Below are 17,245 nucleotides of genomic sequence, written 5' to 3'. Positions count from 1 at the left end.
GGGGGAAGGCGGAGGGACGAAAATGGAGGATCATTGGTGGTAGAACTAAAAGAGGGGCCAATCAGAGAGTAGAAAAAGGTTTTATGGAATGGCAAGGTAACAAACAGGAGGGACAGCAGGAGAAAGTACAAGGAGAATTAAAAGAGACAAAGAAAGCAGTGGAAAAGGCTCGAGAGTAAGTATTGAGTGGGATAGCATGAGAAGTTAGACTCCAAAGAAGGTGTAGATTATTTCTTAGGTGGAAGGGAAAGGGTGAGAAGGCATATTGGAGATAATAAAGTGATTATTAAGAGCAGTAGAGTGAAGATTATTAATGCGAAGGATATTAAAAGTCGATGGAAGGAATACTTCAAGGAATTGCTGAATGTGGAGATTGGGAGAGGCACATTAGCTGGAGAGGTCAGCAAACAAGTATGAGAGCGAAAGTGAGTGGACCATCAGGGGCAGTAATGGTGAAGATGGTGGTGGTCGTGGAGATGATGAAGGGATTTTGGGATGGAGGAGTGGATTTCGCTTTGACAGTTGTTGAGGAGGAGAGAATACCGAATGTTTGGCAGGAGAGTTACTTTGTGACTGTCTCCAAGAATAAATGGGATGTTATGGATTGCAAGAATTACATGGGTATCAAGCTGATGGAGCAAGTGGTCATAGTATTGGAAAAGGAGATGAATGAAAGGCTAAGAGAGTTTCTGGTGAGTAGTGGTACGCAGTTTGGATTTAACCAGGTGGGGAACATCAGGTGTTATCTTTTACTGAAGCAGAGACGAGTAAAATGTGAAAGGGAAGAGTACATTGTATCGTGGGTTTGTGTGTCTGGAGAAAGCATTTCACAGAGTTCCTAGGGAGGTGGTATATTAATGTCTAAGGAATTGTAGGCTGCCCAAAAGACTGGTAAGGAGAGATGAAGTGATTTATGAGGGGGCAAAGACATCAGTTGGAGCTCGGAATGGTTGCTCACAGGCATTTGAGATAATGGTAAGTTTAAATAAACAGTCAGCTCTTACTGCCTTGTGTGCTGTATCACGTGTTTGGGGTGGTGATGGATGTGTTGAGCGAAAGAGCAAGAAAATGGTTACTTTGTCAAAGTTTGCAGATGATTTGGTGGTGATTTCAGACTCTCAAGATTGACTTCAGGATGCATTGGTTGAATAAACGTAAGGAAAACAGTGGTGATGGGGAGTTAGAGAGAGGGAAGAGAGGATGTGGATACTGAGGATGGGGCAGGGTAGAAGTTAAAACAGGGAGGAAAATTAATGTACCTGGGTTATACTTTTGAGGAGGGGGCTGCATCAAATGAGGATGTGAAAAAGAGAGCGAGGGAAGTAAGTGAAGTAGTGTTTCTGATGTGATACATGATCAAAAGATTCCGGTTCGGCTCAGGGTGAAGATTTCTAAAATGGTAAAGACGATTGTTTTTTTTAAAGGTCCCACCCACATATGAAACAGATGCCCGGGCCTTGAGAAAGTAACAGAATAAATTGCTATTGAAGACGAAGATGCAGGGGGGGTCTCTCTGAAGGAAAGGAAGATAAATGAAGATAGGAGGTGGGCAAACATATGGGTTATTTGCAAAAAGGCAGACATAAGGAGCAGATGATATTAGCAGATGTAAGGGGCATGTCTATGGTGGTTGGGGCATGTGCTCGAAAGAGGGGGCTTGGTGAGGCAAGTCTTTGGCATGGTGGCAGTTCGTAGGAGTCGAAGGAGAAGGAGAAGACCAAAGGTGGAGTGGAAGAAAACTAGGCCCTCAAAATCTTTGGTATCTCCTGCAGTGAAGTTGAGTGTCTCGGCCTGTTTATTTCGCATCGCAGGCACATTGGTGGCCTCTCTGTATTATATTGCCTCCTTTTTGGTCTTGCACCCTCTGCCTCCTCAGGTTTTTACAGGTCACACGTACTCTGCCAGTAACCCTCTTCTTGTTAACCTTCAAAAATCCAGGCTCACTGCTCACATCCACTCATTTATTCCTCTTTTCTCTCGCCTGTGGAACCAACTTCCCCAGGCTGTTCAATCCCATTCTTTCCTCCAGACCTTCAAAACAGCTGTTCACCTTTACCTCAGGTAATCCTCCATCCAAGCTCATGATACCCATTCCTAAGCACTTCCCTTTTGCAGGTAATTGTAATTTTTCCCCCTCTTCCTCACTCCTTTTCAGTTGTTGGTTAGTTTGTTCCTTTTCTATTTCATCCCTGCCTTCCCCTTCCACTTTTTGCTGTGTTTCATTAAACTTGCTCACCCCCATGTGTCCTCCTTCCCCTCCCCTTGATCTCACTGTCACTTCAACTCTGCTGTTGGTGTTTCCCCCTTTCTATTTTGTTCCCTTCAAAGGGGATGGAGAGGGAAAATAATTTGGCCTGACCTTTTTTGTTTCTGTGTAAATAGTCTCGGTCCGTGGAAGAGCGAGTACACTGAATGTATCAGTGTGTAACAGGGCAAAAGGAACAGTACAGAGAGAGGGGGAACACCAACAGCAGAGTTGAAGGCCAAGTTGGAGGGAGACATTGACAAACAATTGGTGTGGGGAGGAATGGGGGGCAGGAAAGGACAAGATGGATACAGAAGGAAACTCACAGGAGGGAAAAACTGAAATTTGGAAGGAGAAGGGCTTGGGGTGGGGTTCGTGAGGGTAAAAGAGATGATGGTTTTGTGATAATGATAATGGTTTTGTGATAATGATTATGGTTTTGTGATAGTGATAATAATTACTTATGATTATGTTTTTTTTCTATGTACGTTGTTTTTCTTTTTCTTTTATTATTATTATTCTCTCATTTGTATTTTGATACTTTGTGCTTTCCTGGAACAAGTGGGCACTGTTTATGTTTTTTGCAGTGCTTGTCCTTTCATTTTTTTTTTATGGTGGATCATGTTCGCCCAGTAGAAACTGTGGGAGAGGGTGGTGGAGAGACAAAGCACGGAAAGAGCATAGGCTGCAAGACCAGGGAAGAGGCAGTAGAACAGAAAGACCACTGACCGGTCTGCAATGGAAAAGTTATAGGCCCGTAGACTCAGCCAAGCAAGGGAGATTCCAATGATATTGATAGCCTTGGGTTTCATGGCATCAAGCTGAGCAGGATGGGAGGTAGGGTACCCAGCCCAGAGGGGAGTGCAGGACTTAATCAAGCTGTGGATGAGAGCTTTACAGGAGGTGGACATGATTTCAGGTGTGTCAAGGAAGGACCTCACAGAATGTGGGATTATTTGGGGTCATGATAGGAGTAGTAAATTTGTCTCAAGCTGTATGTCTTGTAGATTCATTCTGGTGACTACAATATGTACTCAATTCATTGACAATGATGTGCCTGAAAATTTATTTTTTACAGTACATTGTTGAATGTTCAGTATTGTTCTACATTAAGAAGGATCTTTTTGTATTGCTCCACGACTGTAACTAGTCTAAACTCATTCTGATAACATGTACACTCTTTCTTTCATCAACATCATGCTCCATAACCATGACTATCTCATGACCTCAGCAACCACCACAGCCTACTCATCTTTCTCTTCTCTCAGCAGTGAAACTTCTTCACCTATCAATATTGACACTCTCAAGTTGTTCAAGGCAAGACCCTAAGCTATTAGTGGACACACTTGGATCAATCTTCATTGAGGTTTGATCTCAATAATCAATCATCGATGTCAGTGTGTAACCACCACTTTCAGGAAATGTTTTTCAATATTAATTTCGAACATTTCAGATAGTTGAGGTCAGTGCGATGAAAGGACCGCATTGACTGTAAAAAGGGAAAACCTTGTAATTCATTCTGTCAATGTTTTATTGGCTAAAGTGTTGCAGCAACATTTATCAATGAATTTAACTATCAATCATTTATTTTCCAATAAAACAAAAATAACTTGAATTCCCTGCCAGCATGTATGAAAGGCAATCAAAAACATTCAATTGGAATGAACACACACATGTACGTATGTACGTTGAGGGTTCATGATTTCCAGCGATTAACTCTGAACATTATCCTGATGTAGGTTTTTGTAGCAAAAACATGTTTCACATGGATATTGTTTTTTATTTCTAATTTCAACGACTACTGTACTCATTCAATGGCTGCAGTTATTAGTACTTTCTTGTAGCATCGCACAGGGAAAGTCTTTGGCCTAACTGGTTGTGGCCAGGTCTGATGTTGTATACAATTCTCCATCTCTTGACCAATCTCCACGAAATGTTGCATACATGCTGGGACACTCATCCATCCATTGGGACCATTCTTTGTGCAGAGCATTGGTGCCGCCTAAGCAGTCTCCTTGGCTCTTGGGCACAATCCCGGATGGGTCGCCACTCCGACACAGGATACCAGCAAGCTGGCACTCATTTTGCTGACCTCGCAAGGATGACAGGCAGTATTGAGTGGGATAGCATGAGAAGTTAGATTCCAAAGAAGGTGTAGATTATTTCTTACGTGGAAGGGAAAGGGTGAGAAGGCATATTGGAGATAATAAAGTGATTCTTAAGAGCAGTAGAGTGGAGATTATTAATGCGAAGGATATTAAAAGTCGATGGAAGGAATACTTTAAGGAATTGCTGAATGTGGAGATTGGGAGAGGCACATTAGCTGGAGAGGTCAGCAAACAAGTATGAGAGCGAAAGTGAGTGGACCATCAGGGGCAGTGATGGTGGAGGTGGTGGTGGTCGTGGAGATGATGAAGGGATTTTGGGATGGAGGAGTGGATTTCGCCTTCGCAGTTGAGGAGGAGAGAATACCGAATGTTTGGCAGGAGAGTTACTTTGTGACTATCTCCAAGAATAAATGGGATGTTATGGATTGCAAGAATTACATGGGTATCAAGCTGATGGAGCAAGTGGTCATAATATTGGAAAATTAGGTGAATGAAAGACTAAGAGAGTTTCTGGTGAGTAGTGGTACGCAGTTTGGATTTAACCAGATGGGGAACATCAGGTGTTATCTTTTACTGAAGCAGAGACGAGTAAAATGTGAAAGGGAAGAGTACGTTGTATCGTGGGTTTGTGTGTTTGGAGAAAGCATTTGACAGAGTTCCTAGGGAGGTGGTATATTAATGTCTAAGGAATTGTAGGATGCCCAAAAGACTGGTAAGGAGAGATGAAGTGATTTATGAGGGGGAAAAGACATCAGTTGGAGCTCGGAATGGTTGCTCACAGGCATTTGAGATAATGGTAAGTTTACATAAACAGTCAGCTCTTACTGCTTTGTGTGCTGTATCACGTGTTTGGGGTGGTGATGGATGTGTCGAGTGAAAGAGCAAGAAAATGGTTACTTTGTCAAAGTTTGCAGATGATTTGGTGGTGATTTCAGACTCTCAAGATTGACTTCAGGATGCATTGGTTGAATAAATGTAAGGAAAACAGTGGTGATGGGGAGTTAGAGAGAGAGAAGAGAGGATGTGGATACTTAGGATGGGGCAGGGTAGAAGTTAAAACAGGGAGGAAAATTAATGTACCTGGGTTATACTTTTGAGGAGGGGGCTGCATCAAATGAGGATGTGAAAAAGAGAGTGAGGGAAGTAAGTGAAGTAGTGTTTCTGGGGTAATACATGATCAAAAGATTCCGGTTAGGCTCAGGGTGACAATTTCTAAAATTGTAAAGACGATTGTTTTTTTTTAAAGGTCCCACCGACATATGGAACAGATGCCCAGGCCTTGAAAAAGTAACAGAAGAAATTGCTATTGAAGACGAAGATGCAGGGGGGGTCTCTCTGAAGGAAAGGAAGATAAATGAAGATAGGAGGTGGGCAAACATATGGGTTTTTCGCAAAAAGGCAGACATAAGGAGCAGATGATATTAGCAGATGTAAGGGGCATGTCTATGGTGGTTGGGGCATGTGCTCGAAAGAGGGGGCTTGGTGCGGCAAGTCTTTGGCATGGTGGCAGTTCGTAGGAGTCGAAGGAGAAGGAGAAGACCAAAGGTGGAGTGGAAGAAAACTAGGCCCTCAAAATCTTTGGTATCTCCTGCAGTGAAGTTGAGTGTCTCGGCCTGTTTATTTCACATCGCAGGCACATTGGTGGCCTCTCTGTATTATACTGCCTCCTTTTTGGTCTTGCACCCTCTGCCTCCTCAGGTTTTTACAGGTCACACGTACTCTGCCAGTCACCCTCTTCTTGTTAACCTTCAAAAATCCAGGCTCACTGCTCACATCCACTCATTTATTCCTCTTTTCTCTCGCCTGTGGAACCAACTTCCCCAGGCTGTTCAATCCCATTCTTTCCTCCAGGCCTTCAAAACAGCTGTTCACCTTTACCTCAGGTAATCCTCCATCCAAGCTCATGATACCCTTTCCTAAGCACTTCCCTTTTGCAGGTAATTGTAATTTTTCCCCCTCTTCTTCACTCCTTTTCAGTTGTTGGTTAGTTTGTTCCTTTTCTATTTCATCCCTGCCTTCCCCTTCCACTTTTTGTTGTGTTTCATTCAACTTGCTCACCCCCATGTGTCCTCCTTCCCCTCCCCTTGATCTCACTGTTACTTCAACTCTGCTGTTGGTGTTTCCAAACTTTCTATTTTGTTCCCTTCAATGGGGATGGAGAGGCATGGAGAGGGAAAATAATTTGGCCTGACCTTTTTTGTTTCTGTGTAAATAGTCTCGGTCCGTGGAAGAGCGAGTACACTGAATGTATCAGTGTGTAACAGGGCAAAAGGAACAGTACAGAGAGAGGGGGAACACCAACAGCAGAGTTGAAGGCCAAGTTGGAAGGAGACATTGACAAACAATTGGTGTGGGGAGGAATGGGGGGCAGGAAAGGACAAGATGGATACAGAAGGAAACTCACAGGAGGGAAAAACTGAAATTTGGAAGGAGAAGGGCTTGGGGTGGGGTTCGTGAGGGTAAAAGAGATGATGGTTTTGTGATAATGATAATGGTTTTGTGATAATGATTATGGTTTTGTGATAGTGATAATAATTACTTGTGATAATGTTGTTTTGTATGTACGTTGTTTTTCTTTTATTATTATTATTATTCTCTCATTCGTTTTTTGATACTTTGTGCTTTCCTGGTACAAGTGGGCACTGTTTTTGTTTTTTGCAGTGCTTATCCGTTAATTTGTTTTTATGGTGGATCATGTTCGCCCAGTAGAAACTGTAGGAGAGGGTGGTGGAGGGACAAAGCATGGAAAGAGCATAGGGTGCAAGACCAGGGAAGAGGCAGTAGAACAGAAAGACCACTGACCGGTCTGCAATGGAAAAGTTATAGGCCCGTAGACTCAGCCAAGCAAGGGAGATTCCAATGATATTGATAGCCTTGGGTTCCATGGCATCAAGCTGAGCAGGATGGGAGGTAGGGTACCCAGCCCAGAGGGGAGTGCAGGACTTAATCAAGCTGTGGATGAGAGCTTTACAGGAGGTGGACATGATTTCAGGTGTGTCAAGGAAGGACCTCACAGAATGTGGGATTATTTGGGGTCATGATAGGAGTAGTAAATTTGTCTCAAGCTGTATGTCTTGTAGATTCATTCTGGTGACTACAATATGTACTCAATTCATTGACAATGATGTGCCTGAAAATTTATTTTTACAGTACATTGTTGAATGCTCAGTATTGTTCTACATTAAGAAGGATCTTTTTGTATTTCTTCACGACTGTAACAAGTCTAAACTCATTCTGATAACATGTACACTCTTTCTTTCATCAACATCATGCTCCGTAACCATGACTATCTCATGACCTCAGCAACCACCACAGCCTACTCATCTTTCTCTTCTCTCAGCAGTGAAACTTCTTTACCTATCAATATTGACACTCTCAAGTTGTTCAAGGGAAGACCCTTAGCTATTAGTGGACACACTTGGATCAATCTTCATTGAGGTTTGATCTCAATCATCAATCATCGATGTCAGTGTGTAACCACCACTTTCAGGAAATGTTTTTCAATATTAATTTCGATCATTTCAGATAGTTGAGGTCAGTGCGATGAAAGGACCGCATTGACTGTAAAAAGGGAAAACCTTGTAATTCATTCTGTGAATATTTTATTGGCTAAAGTGTTGCAACAAGATTTATCAATTAATTTAACTATCAATCATTTATTCTCCAATAAAACAAAAATAACTTGAATTCCCTGCCATCATGTATGAAAGGCAAACAAAAATATTTAATTGGAACGAACACACCTATGTAAGTATGTACGGTGAGGGTTCATGATTTCCAGCGATTAACCCTGAACATTATCCTGATGTAGGTTTTTGTAACAAAAACATGTTTCACACGGATATTGTTTTTTTATTTCTAATTTCAACGATTATTGTACTCATTCAACGGCTCCAGTTATTGGTACTTTCTTGTAGCATCGCACAGGGAAAGTCTTTGGCGTAACTGGCTGCGGCCAGGTCTGATGTTGTATACAATTCTACATCTCTTGACCAATCTCCACGAAATGTTGCATACATGCTGGGACACTCATCCATCCATTGGGACCATACTTTGTGCAGAGCATTGGTGCTGCCTTAGCACTCTCCTAGGTTATTGGGCACAATCCCGGACGGGTCGCCACTCCGACACAGGATACCAGCAAGCTGGCACTCATTTTGCCGACCTCGGAAGGATGACAGGCAGTCAACCCCACCTGGTGTTAATTCAACAGCCGAGGTGGTTTTGAACTCAGGATCCTCGGATCTCAAGCCCACCATACACCCAAACCATTAAGCCAACACCAGGCATAGAAAACAAAGGGCTTGGCAAATCTCCACCAGATTTTACATCTGTGCTGGGTGTACCCAGAGTCAGGTAGGCATGGGCATCAACCCCACCCCACCACCCTCGCAAGGAAATTCTTTGCAGGTATGTATGTGTGTTCGTATGTCTGAAAATCAAGAAAATGATTCGAAACAAGGAAATGTGGCAATTTGGCTCATCATTGCCGTGGTACACTCCCGTTTTAATTTTTTCTGCAGCTTTAAACATCAATCTTCTTGATGGTTTACTAACCTCCAACAATTAAATAAGGCCTTTAATTATCTTCAAAAGGGGTGTTTTAATGAAACCAAATCCTCAGTTTTCACTCATGCACTTCCTTGGAGTCCCTTTAGTATGAATACAAAGTTTTGGGCTGTGAGGTTTCATGGTTTTGGAGTTATGGAGGACACACACACACACACACACATTATTAATTTTATCTATTTCACTCAAATGATGCTGTGCCTGCACCGTTCTCATCCCCACTCTTGCTGCCCCCACAATTCCCTCCCTTCCAGGGAATTTGAGTCGGCAAACATCCATTGAATGTCGTACCCGCATGATGGGCCAAAATGTCCTGCGATTGCCTGTGATGGTCAGCACACTTAAAATTCTGTCCCGCCCTCTGGCGCACCACCACGGCGGTAGTTCTCAGTTGGAGTACATTTTCTCTCAGATTAGGTGATTTTATGATTTTATGTCCTTCCAATTCGCCATATATTTTATGAACACGTAATGGTGAGATGCATTTCAAGATTGCAACCACGAGGAGTGAAATTATCGACGTACATTCTTAGCAAATCAAAAGTGACTACGTCGTCGTGCGGAAATGACGTCAGCATGGTTTGTGAGGAGAATTTTTTTTTTTAAGTAATTTTTTTTTGTAAAAAGAACAGCAATTATAACGTGGTCTCGCTATGTCGCCGATGATTTATTAACCCTTTAGTTCGAGGGAAGTCGCTTTGCAGCATTTTGGATCCGTGTGCTTGCGAGCGGTGATTTTGGCGTCGCACGCGGAACAGCGAGGCCGAGCCTCGTGCAGGCCGGGGAGGCGCGTCGGGCGCTGCGCGCGCACTCACACGGCTCGCGCCGAGGTATGGGCGCCGCAACACTCGTCCTCTCGCTTCTCATCGCGCGTCTCGTGCTATCGTGTGTCCTGGCCCTCCTCGAACACGCTTTCCTCCTTGTACTTTTGCTTAAAATTATTTCTTTCCCGTCCGCGTGTTCAACCACCGTCCAGTCCCCCCCCCCTCCGCTGTTGTGCAGGTTTAGCGCCATGAGGAGATGCTGCGTTGAGAGATCGTGAGGGGCTTGTTGGGGGGTGGGTGGGGCGGCTCTGTGAGGCGGTGATTTTATTTCCTCTCGCTGCTTTGTTCCACTCATCGGACGCGATTTAATAATTTATTTATTCCCCGAACTGGATAGCGCATCGAGCACGTTGTTATTTTTTTTATTATTTATTTTCATGGTGGAGCGCCTCAGTCCACCAATGGCGACAAAGGATGCTTTCATTAACCAATCCGTGAACGAGTTAAACTGATGGACTCACGTCGTTGCAAAAACGCATTGAGAGCGGGGGCTCAGGTTCTGTTTTGTTTTCGACAAAGAAGATGATTGATTATTTATTTATTTATTTATTCATGTCCGGATTCGAAAAGTGCGGTGAACACGTGTCTCTGTGACGTCATCACCCAGCATCTGAATGCATGTGTTCATTATCTAATTGGTTTAGCTCCTGCGACCGTCGCACCTCACCATGTCCCACTATTGTGGGAATCGATATGCACCTCGTTTACAAAACGAGTGAAACGTGCACTGCACACGAGCAGGGGACTTATTTATTTATTACTTACGAAATCTCAAGATTTCGTAAGTATATTGATGACTTCCGTTTCTATTTGTTTGTTATCTTGCCAAGACGAAGTTTTTGCAAGATATGTTAAGGCCCGGTCACACCTTGACGTTTTAGCCAACGTATGCCGATTTTTGAATTTTTTTTCTAAAACGCTGGCACACGTTGAATACGTTATGGGTAAGTTTTGATATCATTGAGAGCACGCTGAAAAACACTGCCATACGTCATTGTACGTTGGCTTTAAACGTTGTACTTTTCGGTTGTCCTCAAATTTTTTCATGCTTGAAATTTCACGACGTATGCCGGCGTATGACTCACACGTTCCGCGACGCTGGCCACAAGTTGTATGCAAGGTCTGCGATCGTTGACAGACGTCAACACATGCTACTTGTAAGTTAATCATAAGTTGAGACACGCCGAGGTAATGTTTAGCGTACCCGAAACTTATTTCTAACCTATGATTAACGTGTTGTTGGCACGTTACGCGATCGTTGCCACACATCGACAGACGTTACTTTTAAGTTACTCATAGGCTGAAAGACGTCGGTATAATGGATCGTCCTTGCGTCAGCGTCCACGGCCACGGCCAGGACACTTATTTGCAGCATTCTTCAAACTTTTCTTGGGCATGACGAGGATGTTCACACTTCGATGTCTAGCTTGGCTATGATTCCAATTGTCCATCGGCAGCGTCTATTTAAAATAGTCGAGTTTGAGCGTTTTAACACGTTCAGAAGAAACGCTTCAAATTTACAAACCCCAGCGTCAAAAAACAAAGGCGAGTGACAGCAATTTAAATCGTTCATTGTAAACAATGAAAATAGCTAAGTGGTACCGTTTAAAAGTCGTTGAGTGTAAAAAAAATCCAATTGTTGAGCAGAAGCGTCTACTTTCAATAGTGGAGATGCAGCCATTTAAATCGTTGAGTGGCAGCCTATGAACCTACCCGTGGACACGCGGACGCAAGGACGATCCATCATAACCCACACCCTCCCCCTCACACTCACCTACTACTGCCAACATGAACAAACTACTACTACTACTGATACTGATACTGTTACTGCTGACATGGACATCGACTCAAAAAGGAACTCGAAAACACTGTTGGGTTCCCCTTTTATGAGCAGCATTTTTATATACCAATTCCCAAAACCGCTGGGAACACGTCTTTATATGGCAGTTGTAAGCTAGAAACGCGTTCATTTTATTTTTTTTTGTCGACCGGAAGTCGTCATTGGAATACGTCTACATATGTCGATGTGTGTTGGGACTACGTAAATAATTGGTTCAAAGCACGTCAAACATAAGTTAGAAATAAGTTTCGCGTAAAAAAGACATTACCGCGACGTGTTTCGACTTATGAGTAGCTTATAAGTAGCCTTTGTGGACGTGTGTAAGCGTCCGCATATCGTGTGTAAAACTTATCCCCATCGCATGCGGAACGTGTGTCATACGCCGAGTACGTCGTAAAATTTTGAACATGTTTAAAATTTCTTGACGTACTCTCCTTACGACGTATGATAGCGTACTTTAGCGTTCTACTCACGTATACAAAAACTTACTCATACCGTATTTGACGTGCCCCAACGTTTTAGACACATTTTTCTTAGGTCGGCATACGTTGGCAAGATCGCCAAGGTGTGACCGCGATGTTGACACTTCCATTTCTACATCATCAAAAAACATCAAAAGTTCAACGTAAGCCAGCGTTTTACATAAATTTTAATACGTTGCCATCGCTGGCTAAAACGTCAAGGTGTGACCGGGCCTTTAGTCAGCTTGTATGCTGAGCTGACTTGTATACAGCTTGTAAATCGCCTGGTGTGTTAGCGCAGTGGTTAGGGCAGCGGCTTGGGATCCAAAAGGTCCTGAGTTCAAGCCCCGTTGGGCCACTGAATTAATACACCAGGGGGTTGACTCAGCCTGTCATCCTTCCGAGGTCGGCGAAATGAGTACCAGTATACTGGGCCGGTGTATACCTCGGTTAAAATAGGTGTACCATATCCCTGTGTCGTAAGAGGCGACCAGGGTTGCGTCAGGAAGGGCATCCGGCGTAAAACATGTGCCAAATCACTATGCGGATCATACGGATGATCTGCTGTGGCGATCCCAAACGGGAGCAGCCGAAAGAAGAAGAAGAAGAAGAAGAAGAAGAAGATGTTAGTCAGCTTGTATGTTTTTTTTATTTTTGTTTTGTTTGTAATCACGTATAAAAAATTTTGCAGAGCACAGTTATCATTGGAAATTTTTGTAACTTCGCATATCAGAGGCCTATAGAGGTCCCTTTCAGTGCACAAAATTTTGAAGGTCAAGGTCAAAGGTCAAGATCACTCGCAAATCAGGGGAGTCGACGAAACCCTTATTTTTTGAGTAATTTTGATCGGATCGTCTTCAAACTTCATGGGAATATAGTTCATGGTCTGGCGCTCAGCTGATTAATTTTTGGTGGTGATTGGCCTTTACCTTCATGGTGAGCGCCAAAGGTCAAACATTTGACCCCAAGGTCAAATTTTCAAGTTTTAGGAACCATATCGTGTAGTACCTCAAATTGAACACCTCGATGAGTGCTTTCTAGATATGTCAAGCTTGAGACATTATGACGTCATTTGGTGACGTTATGAGGCAAAAGCATATTTTTCATGGTTACTCTGAAGAACGATTCTTATCGGAATCTCTCATAGGCAGATATTCCTCAAGGAGTCGCTCCTGGTGGATAGCAGCTCTGTTCACCTCAGTGTGACCTCAAAGAAGTCACACGTGGTCACCTTTTGGCAAGATACGGGTCACCCTGCGGGTGACATTGGTTTATTGCTTACGAAATCTAAAGATTTCGTAAGTATATTGATGACTTCCGTTTCTGTTTGTTTGTTTGTTTGTTTGTTTGTAGGCACGATAACTCGAGAACGGAAGAAGCTACCAATGTCAAATTACACCACGTGATTCAGGAGGGTGATGGCTCGTGCTGATTAGATTTTGGTCAAAATCGGTCAAAGGTCAAGGTCACAGTGAGGTCAAACATCGAAAAAATGATAACTCGAGAACGGACGAAGCTACCAATGTCAAATTACACCACGTGATTCAGGAGGGTGATGGCTCGTGCTGATTAGATTTTGGTCAAAATCGGTCAAAGGTCAAGGTCACAGTGAGGTCAAACATCCAAAAAATGATAACTCGAGAACGGAAGAAGCTACCAATGTCAAATTACACCACGTGATTCAGAGGGTGATGGCGAGGGCTGTTTAGATTTTGGTCAAAATCGGTCAAAGGTCAAGGTCACAGTGAGGGCAAACATTCGATTTTTGATGGTTTGGTACAGAATCATCATAGAAACTTCTGGTTTGCGTCGCTCCCTTCCCTAGAGACAGCTTTTATTAGACAAGGTCAGAGGTCAAGTTGATGATTTTGTTAGTACCAGTCAATGACTGCTTGTTTGCTTATTTATTTTCTTATTTATTTGCTTATTTATTTATTTGCTTATTTATTTGCTTATTTATTTATTTGCTTCTTTATTTATTTGCTTCTTTATTTGCCTGCTTATTTATTTGCTTATTTATTTGCTTGCTTATATATTTGCTTATTTATTTTCTTATTTGCTTGCTTATTTATTTGCTTATTTATTTATTTGCTTATTTATTTGCTTGCTGCTTGCGGAGGCCTGTATTCCAGACCCATCGTGGAATGTTTGGATCAACAAACTTAACTATATTCTGAGTTCATACGAAACACTTTAATCACGAATGGTGCATGCTGCTTCCTCGCTTCACGCTCAGCGCTTCAAAAGGATAGAGCACGGACAAACAACCATAGGTTGGCAACCATTGTGCAGGGACCTAATGGCCTTGTCCTGCATCAAAGTTCCTTAAGATAATTCCTTGTAATAAGAGATTGAGGATTACAGCTTTCGACATTGCTCGAAGGCATTACCAAAAACTGCTGCTCAGTACGAATAAGATGAGATGTGCATCATGTTCCATCCACAGTATTATTTGTTTAAACTGCAAGCTGTGGCATGCACATGCACACAAACAGTGAAATCAGGTCATCCAATGGATGATGCCTTTCTGCCTCAATGTGGAAAAATGAGCCAGTTGGTTGTCTCATTTTTGGCTTGTTAGGGTTAGGGTTAGGGTTTGCAAGGAGGAGGAAGGGGGGGGGGGTTATCTCTTGCTGCGCTCTCCAGAAGCTCCTCCCACACTCCTGACAATGCGCCTATTTCTCTACCTGGTTTCCATCTCTGGAAGGTCGTCCGTGTCTTTGAAGCCTCCAGCAAGTATGTATTAATCCAACTCGTCTTGAGAGGACTTCTCATTCCACTCTCTGCCCGATATCCCCATAGCCTCGATGTCCTGTCATTTCTTGTCTCACCATCTCATTTGAGGTCTCCCAGAGGAGCGGACCTGAGGTAACCAACCAAATACTGTCATCCTGAGGATGCGATGGTTGGACATCTGAGCCACATTATCTCACTATTCAAGTTGGCACTTGGTCATCATGGTTGTTTTCGTCTCTGTCTCTCCACAGATCTTGGTCATCTCAGAAGTGATGTAATGTTCCTACTGCTGCCGGCTGGTGACTCTGAGGATGGTGCAGATACAACAGTGGTGAAAGTCATTGAGTCTCTTGAGGTGTCCAGCATTCACAACACTGGGAGTATCCGATTCCTGATATACCTGCCACTCAATGCTGATGTTCAAATGCCTGTCCTTTAACACAGCAGAGCGCAGGGCACCAGAATATTTAGAAGCACTCGTTGCGAGTCTGTCCACCTCAGAATCTATCCTGCCATTGGAGGCGATGAGGGAGCCTATGTCTATGAATCCCTCGACGTACTTGATCACATGATCTCCAACTTGTATTTTATTCTTCCTCATCCTGAACTGCATGTCCCACCACCATTATCTTGGTTTTACTTTAGCCAACTTGGAGGTCGAAAGTTCTGGCTACGTCAGTCTATGCCAGCATGGACTGCTCTGCCCCAACACTTGACGCTGCTCACACTACTGCATCGTCTGCAAACTGGCAGTATGTCAGTCATATCTTCTTTGCATTCTGAGTTGACCTCCCGAACAACTTCCGATCAAATTTGAAATGCAGGTAGGTTCCAGCTCCATCTACGACTGCCACCTGTGCTGTCCACTGCTCGACCATAAGGTAGGCACAGCGGTTGAACAGCACCGGTGCTTATGTGCAGCCATGCTTCAGGCCATTTCCCACTTTAAATCTTTTCCAGGAGCTCTCCACTGACCCAGGCATACATGCCTTCATGCCCTCATGAAATGAACACATGATGTCAACAATCAGATCTTGTATCCCAAGCCTCCTCAAGGCACACCAGAGAGCTGCATGGGGCACAGAGTCATATGCCTTCTTCATGTCTCCCAAAAGAAGGAACTGCTTCGAATAATGCCCCATGGTGTTTTCTATGAGTTGGTGCACAGAATAAATCATGTTGGAGCATCCATGCCCCTAACGGAATACCCTCTGTGACTCCTGGAGCTCCTCCTCTGCTGTATTCTGCAATCTGTCTTGGATAAGTCTGGCCAACACATTCCCAAACCCTTTAACCAAGGCAATACCTCACCAATTATCACACACCTTGAGGTTTCCTTTCATAGAGATGTGAATGAGGATTTCATCAACCCATTTGAGACATCTGTCTCTCCTCCTATACTGTGTGCATGAGGTCCAATAGCAGCTTCTGAATATTCTTCTCCTCACAAGGCAATTTCACCATCTCAGGAAGTATGTTTGAGCTTCCTCCAGCCTTGCCATTTTTCAACTTGCTCGAAGCCCAACTCGGCTTCATCATAGACTGCTTGCTTTTGAGTTGTCTTCTTTGTAGTCATTGTTTCACATTCTGTACTTCCTCTATATTAATGGCATGACGGACCTTAGTACTAATGTATCGCACTATATCTCAAAAGGTTTTGGGCGGATTCAGATGAGACTGTGGACAGGTTGGGTGTGTGACCACGACAAATTGATCCAATTTTGGTGAACATCTGGATCTGGATATGAGAATTATTTAAGTTTTTTAGTGATTCTTCACCATTGAGAGATGATGCCAAAAACGATGTAGTGCTGTATAGCATGATATTTCAAAAATGTATTGGGCCAGATATGTTCTCGTGGATCAGGCATTGCGTGGAGGAGGTATGCGCTCTCCCGAGTGCCGCCCTTGTTTGATAGGTTTGTCCAAATATTCTATTGCAAGCCGGTGGTTGGGGTGGGGGGGGGACCTTTTCTCCTTGAGGGACTATAACAGCCATTGTTAAACTTGCTGTGGGGTGGTTATTTGCAAAGTAATGTCAGTGATTTAAACAATGTGGTATGCAGACTAGGACAGTGGCATTCGGGAGAGCACAATGCGTTTTGTTGCCTTACTGTTAACTTTTTGAAACGTCGTCCTTTACTGTATATCATTTTTGGCCCGATCTCTCAATGGTGAGGAATCACTTTAAAAATTCGACTATCCAGATCCGATCTTCACCAAGATCTATCGATTAATCATTGTCTCACACCCAAGCACCACGTTTCATCTGAAACTTTCCATAATTTTTTGAGATATCCTGCTCACAGACAGACTGATAGACAAACAGGGGTGAACACGTAACCTCCGTCCACCTTTAGTGGTGGAGGTAATAAGGAATGTAACTAATCATTACCTCTGCCACCAAAGGTGGAAGAAGGTTGTGTTTTCACCCCTGTGTGTCTGTCTGTCTGTCTGTCTGT

The 17,245-nt window shown here is 43.4% G+C and overlaps 1 protein-coding gene across 8 annotated transcripts in view; it reads left to right on the top strand.

Annotated features, from left to right (window-relative positions):
* LOC147029691 (zinc transporter ZIP6-like) overlaps positions 1 to 17,245 on the top strand; it is a 211,175-nt gene that overhangs the window by 52,760 nt on the left and 141,170 nt on the right. For 2 of the 8 annotated variants that reach the window (XM_085872920.1, XM_085872917.1), the window contains exons 2-3: positions 1,877 to 2,061; positions 6,052 to 6,236. The exons of 1 other annotated variant lie outside the window; for it this stretch is intronic. In XM_085872920.1, coding sequence (XP_085729046.1) covers positions 1,877 to 2,061; positions 6,052 to 6,236 — 370 coding nt within the window. Of the gene's footprint in view, positions 1 to 1,663; positions 2,062 to 6,051; positions 6,237 to 9,477; positions 9,753 to 17,245 lie in introns of those variants that run through there. 5 more of the 8 variants (XM_085872919.1, XM_085872916.1, XM_085872922.1 and 2 more) reach the window with 5 other exon arrangements.

Source organism: Eptatretus burgeri, chromosome 3, assembly GCF_056783735.1.
Source record: "Eptatretus burgeri isolate ZD-2024b chromosome 3, Ebu_testis_v1, whole genome shotgun sequence".
NCBI classification, from domain to species: Eukaryota; Metazoa; Chordata; class Myxini; order Myxiniformes; family Myxinidae; genus Eptatretus; species Eptatretus burgeri.
Note: the sequence above shows the minus strand (reverse complement) of the source record. Positions and strands in the feature narration are given on the sequence as shown.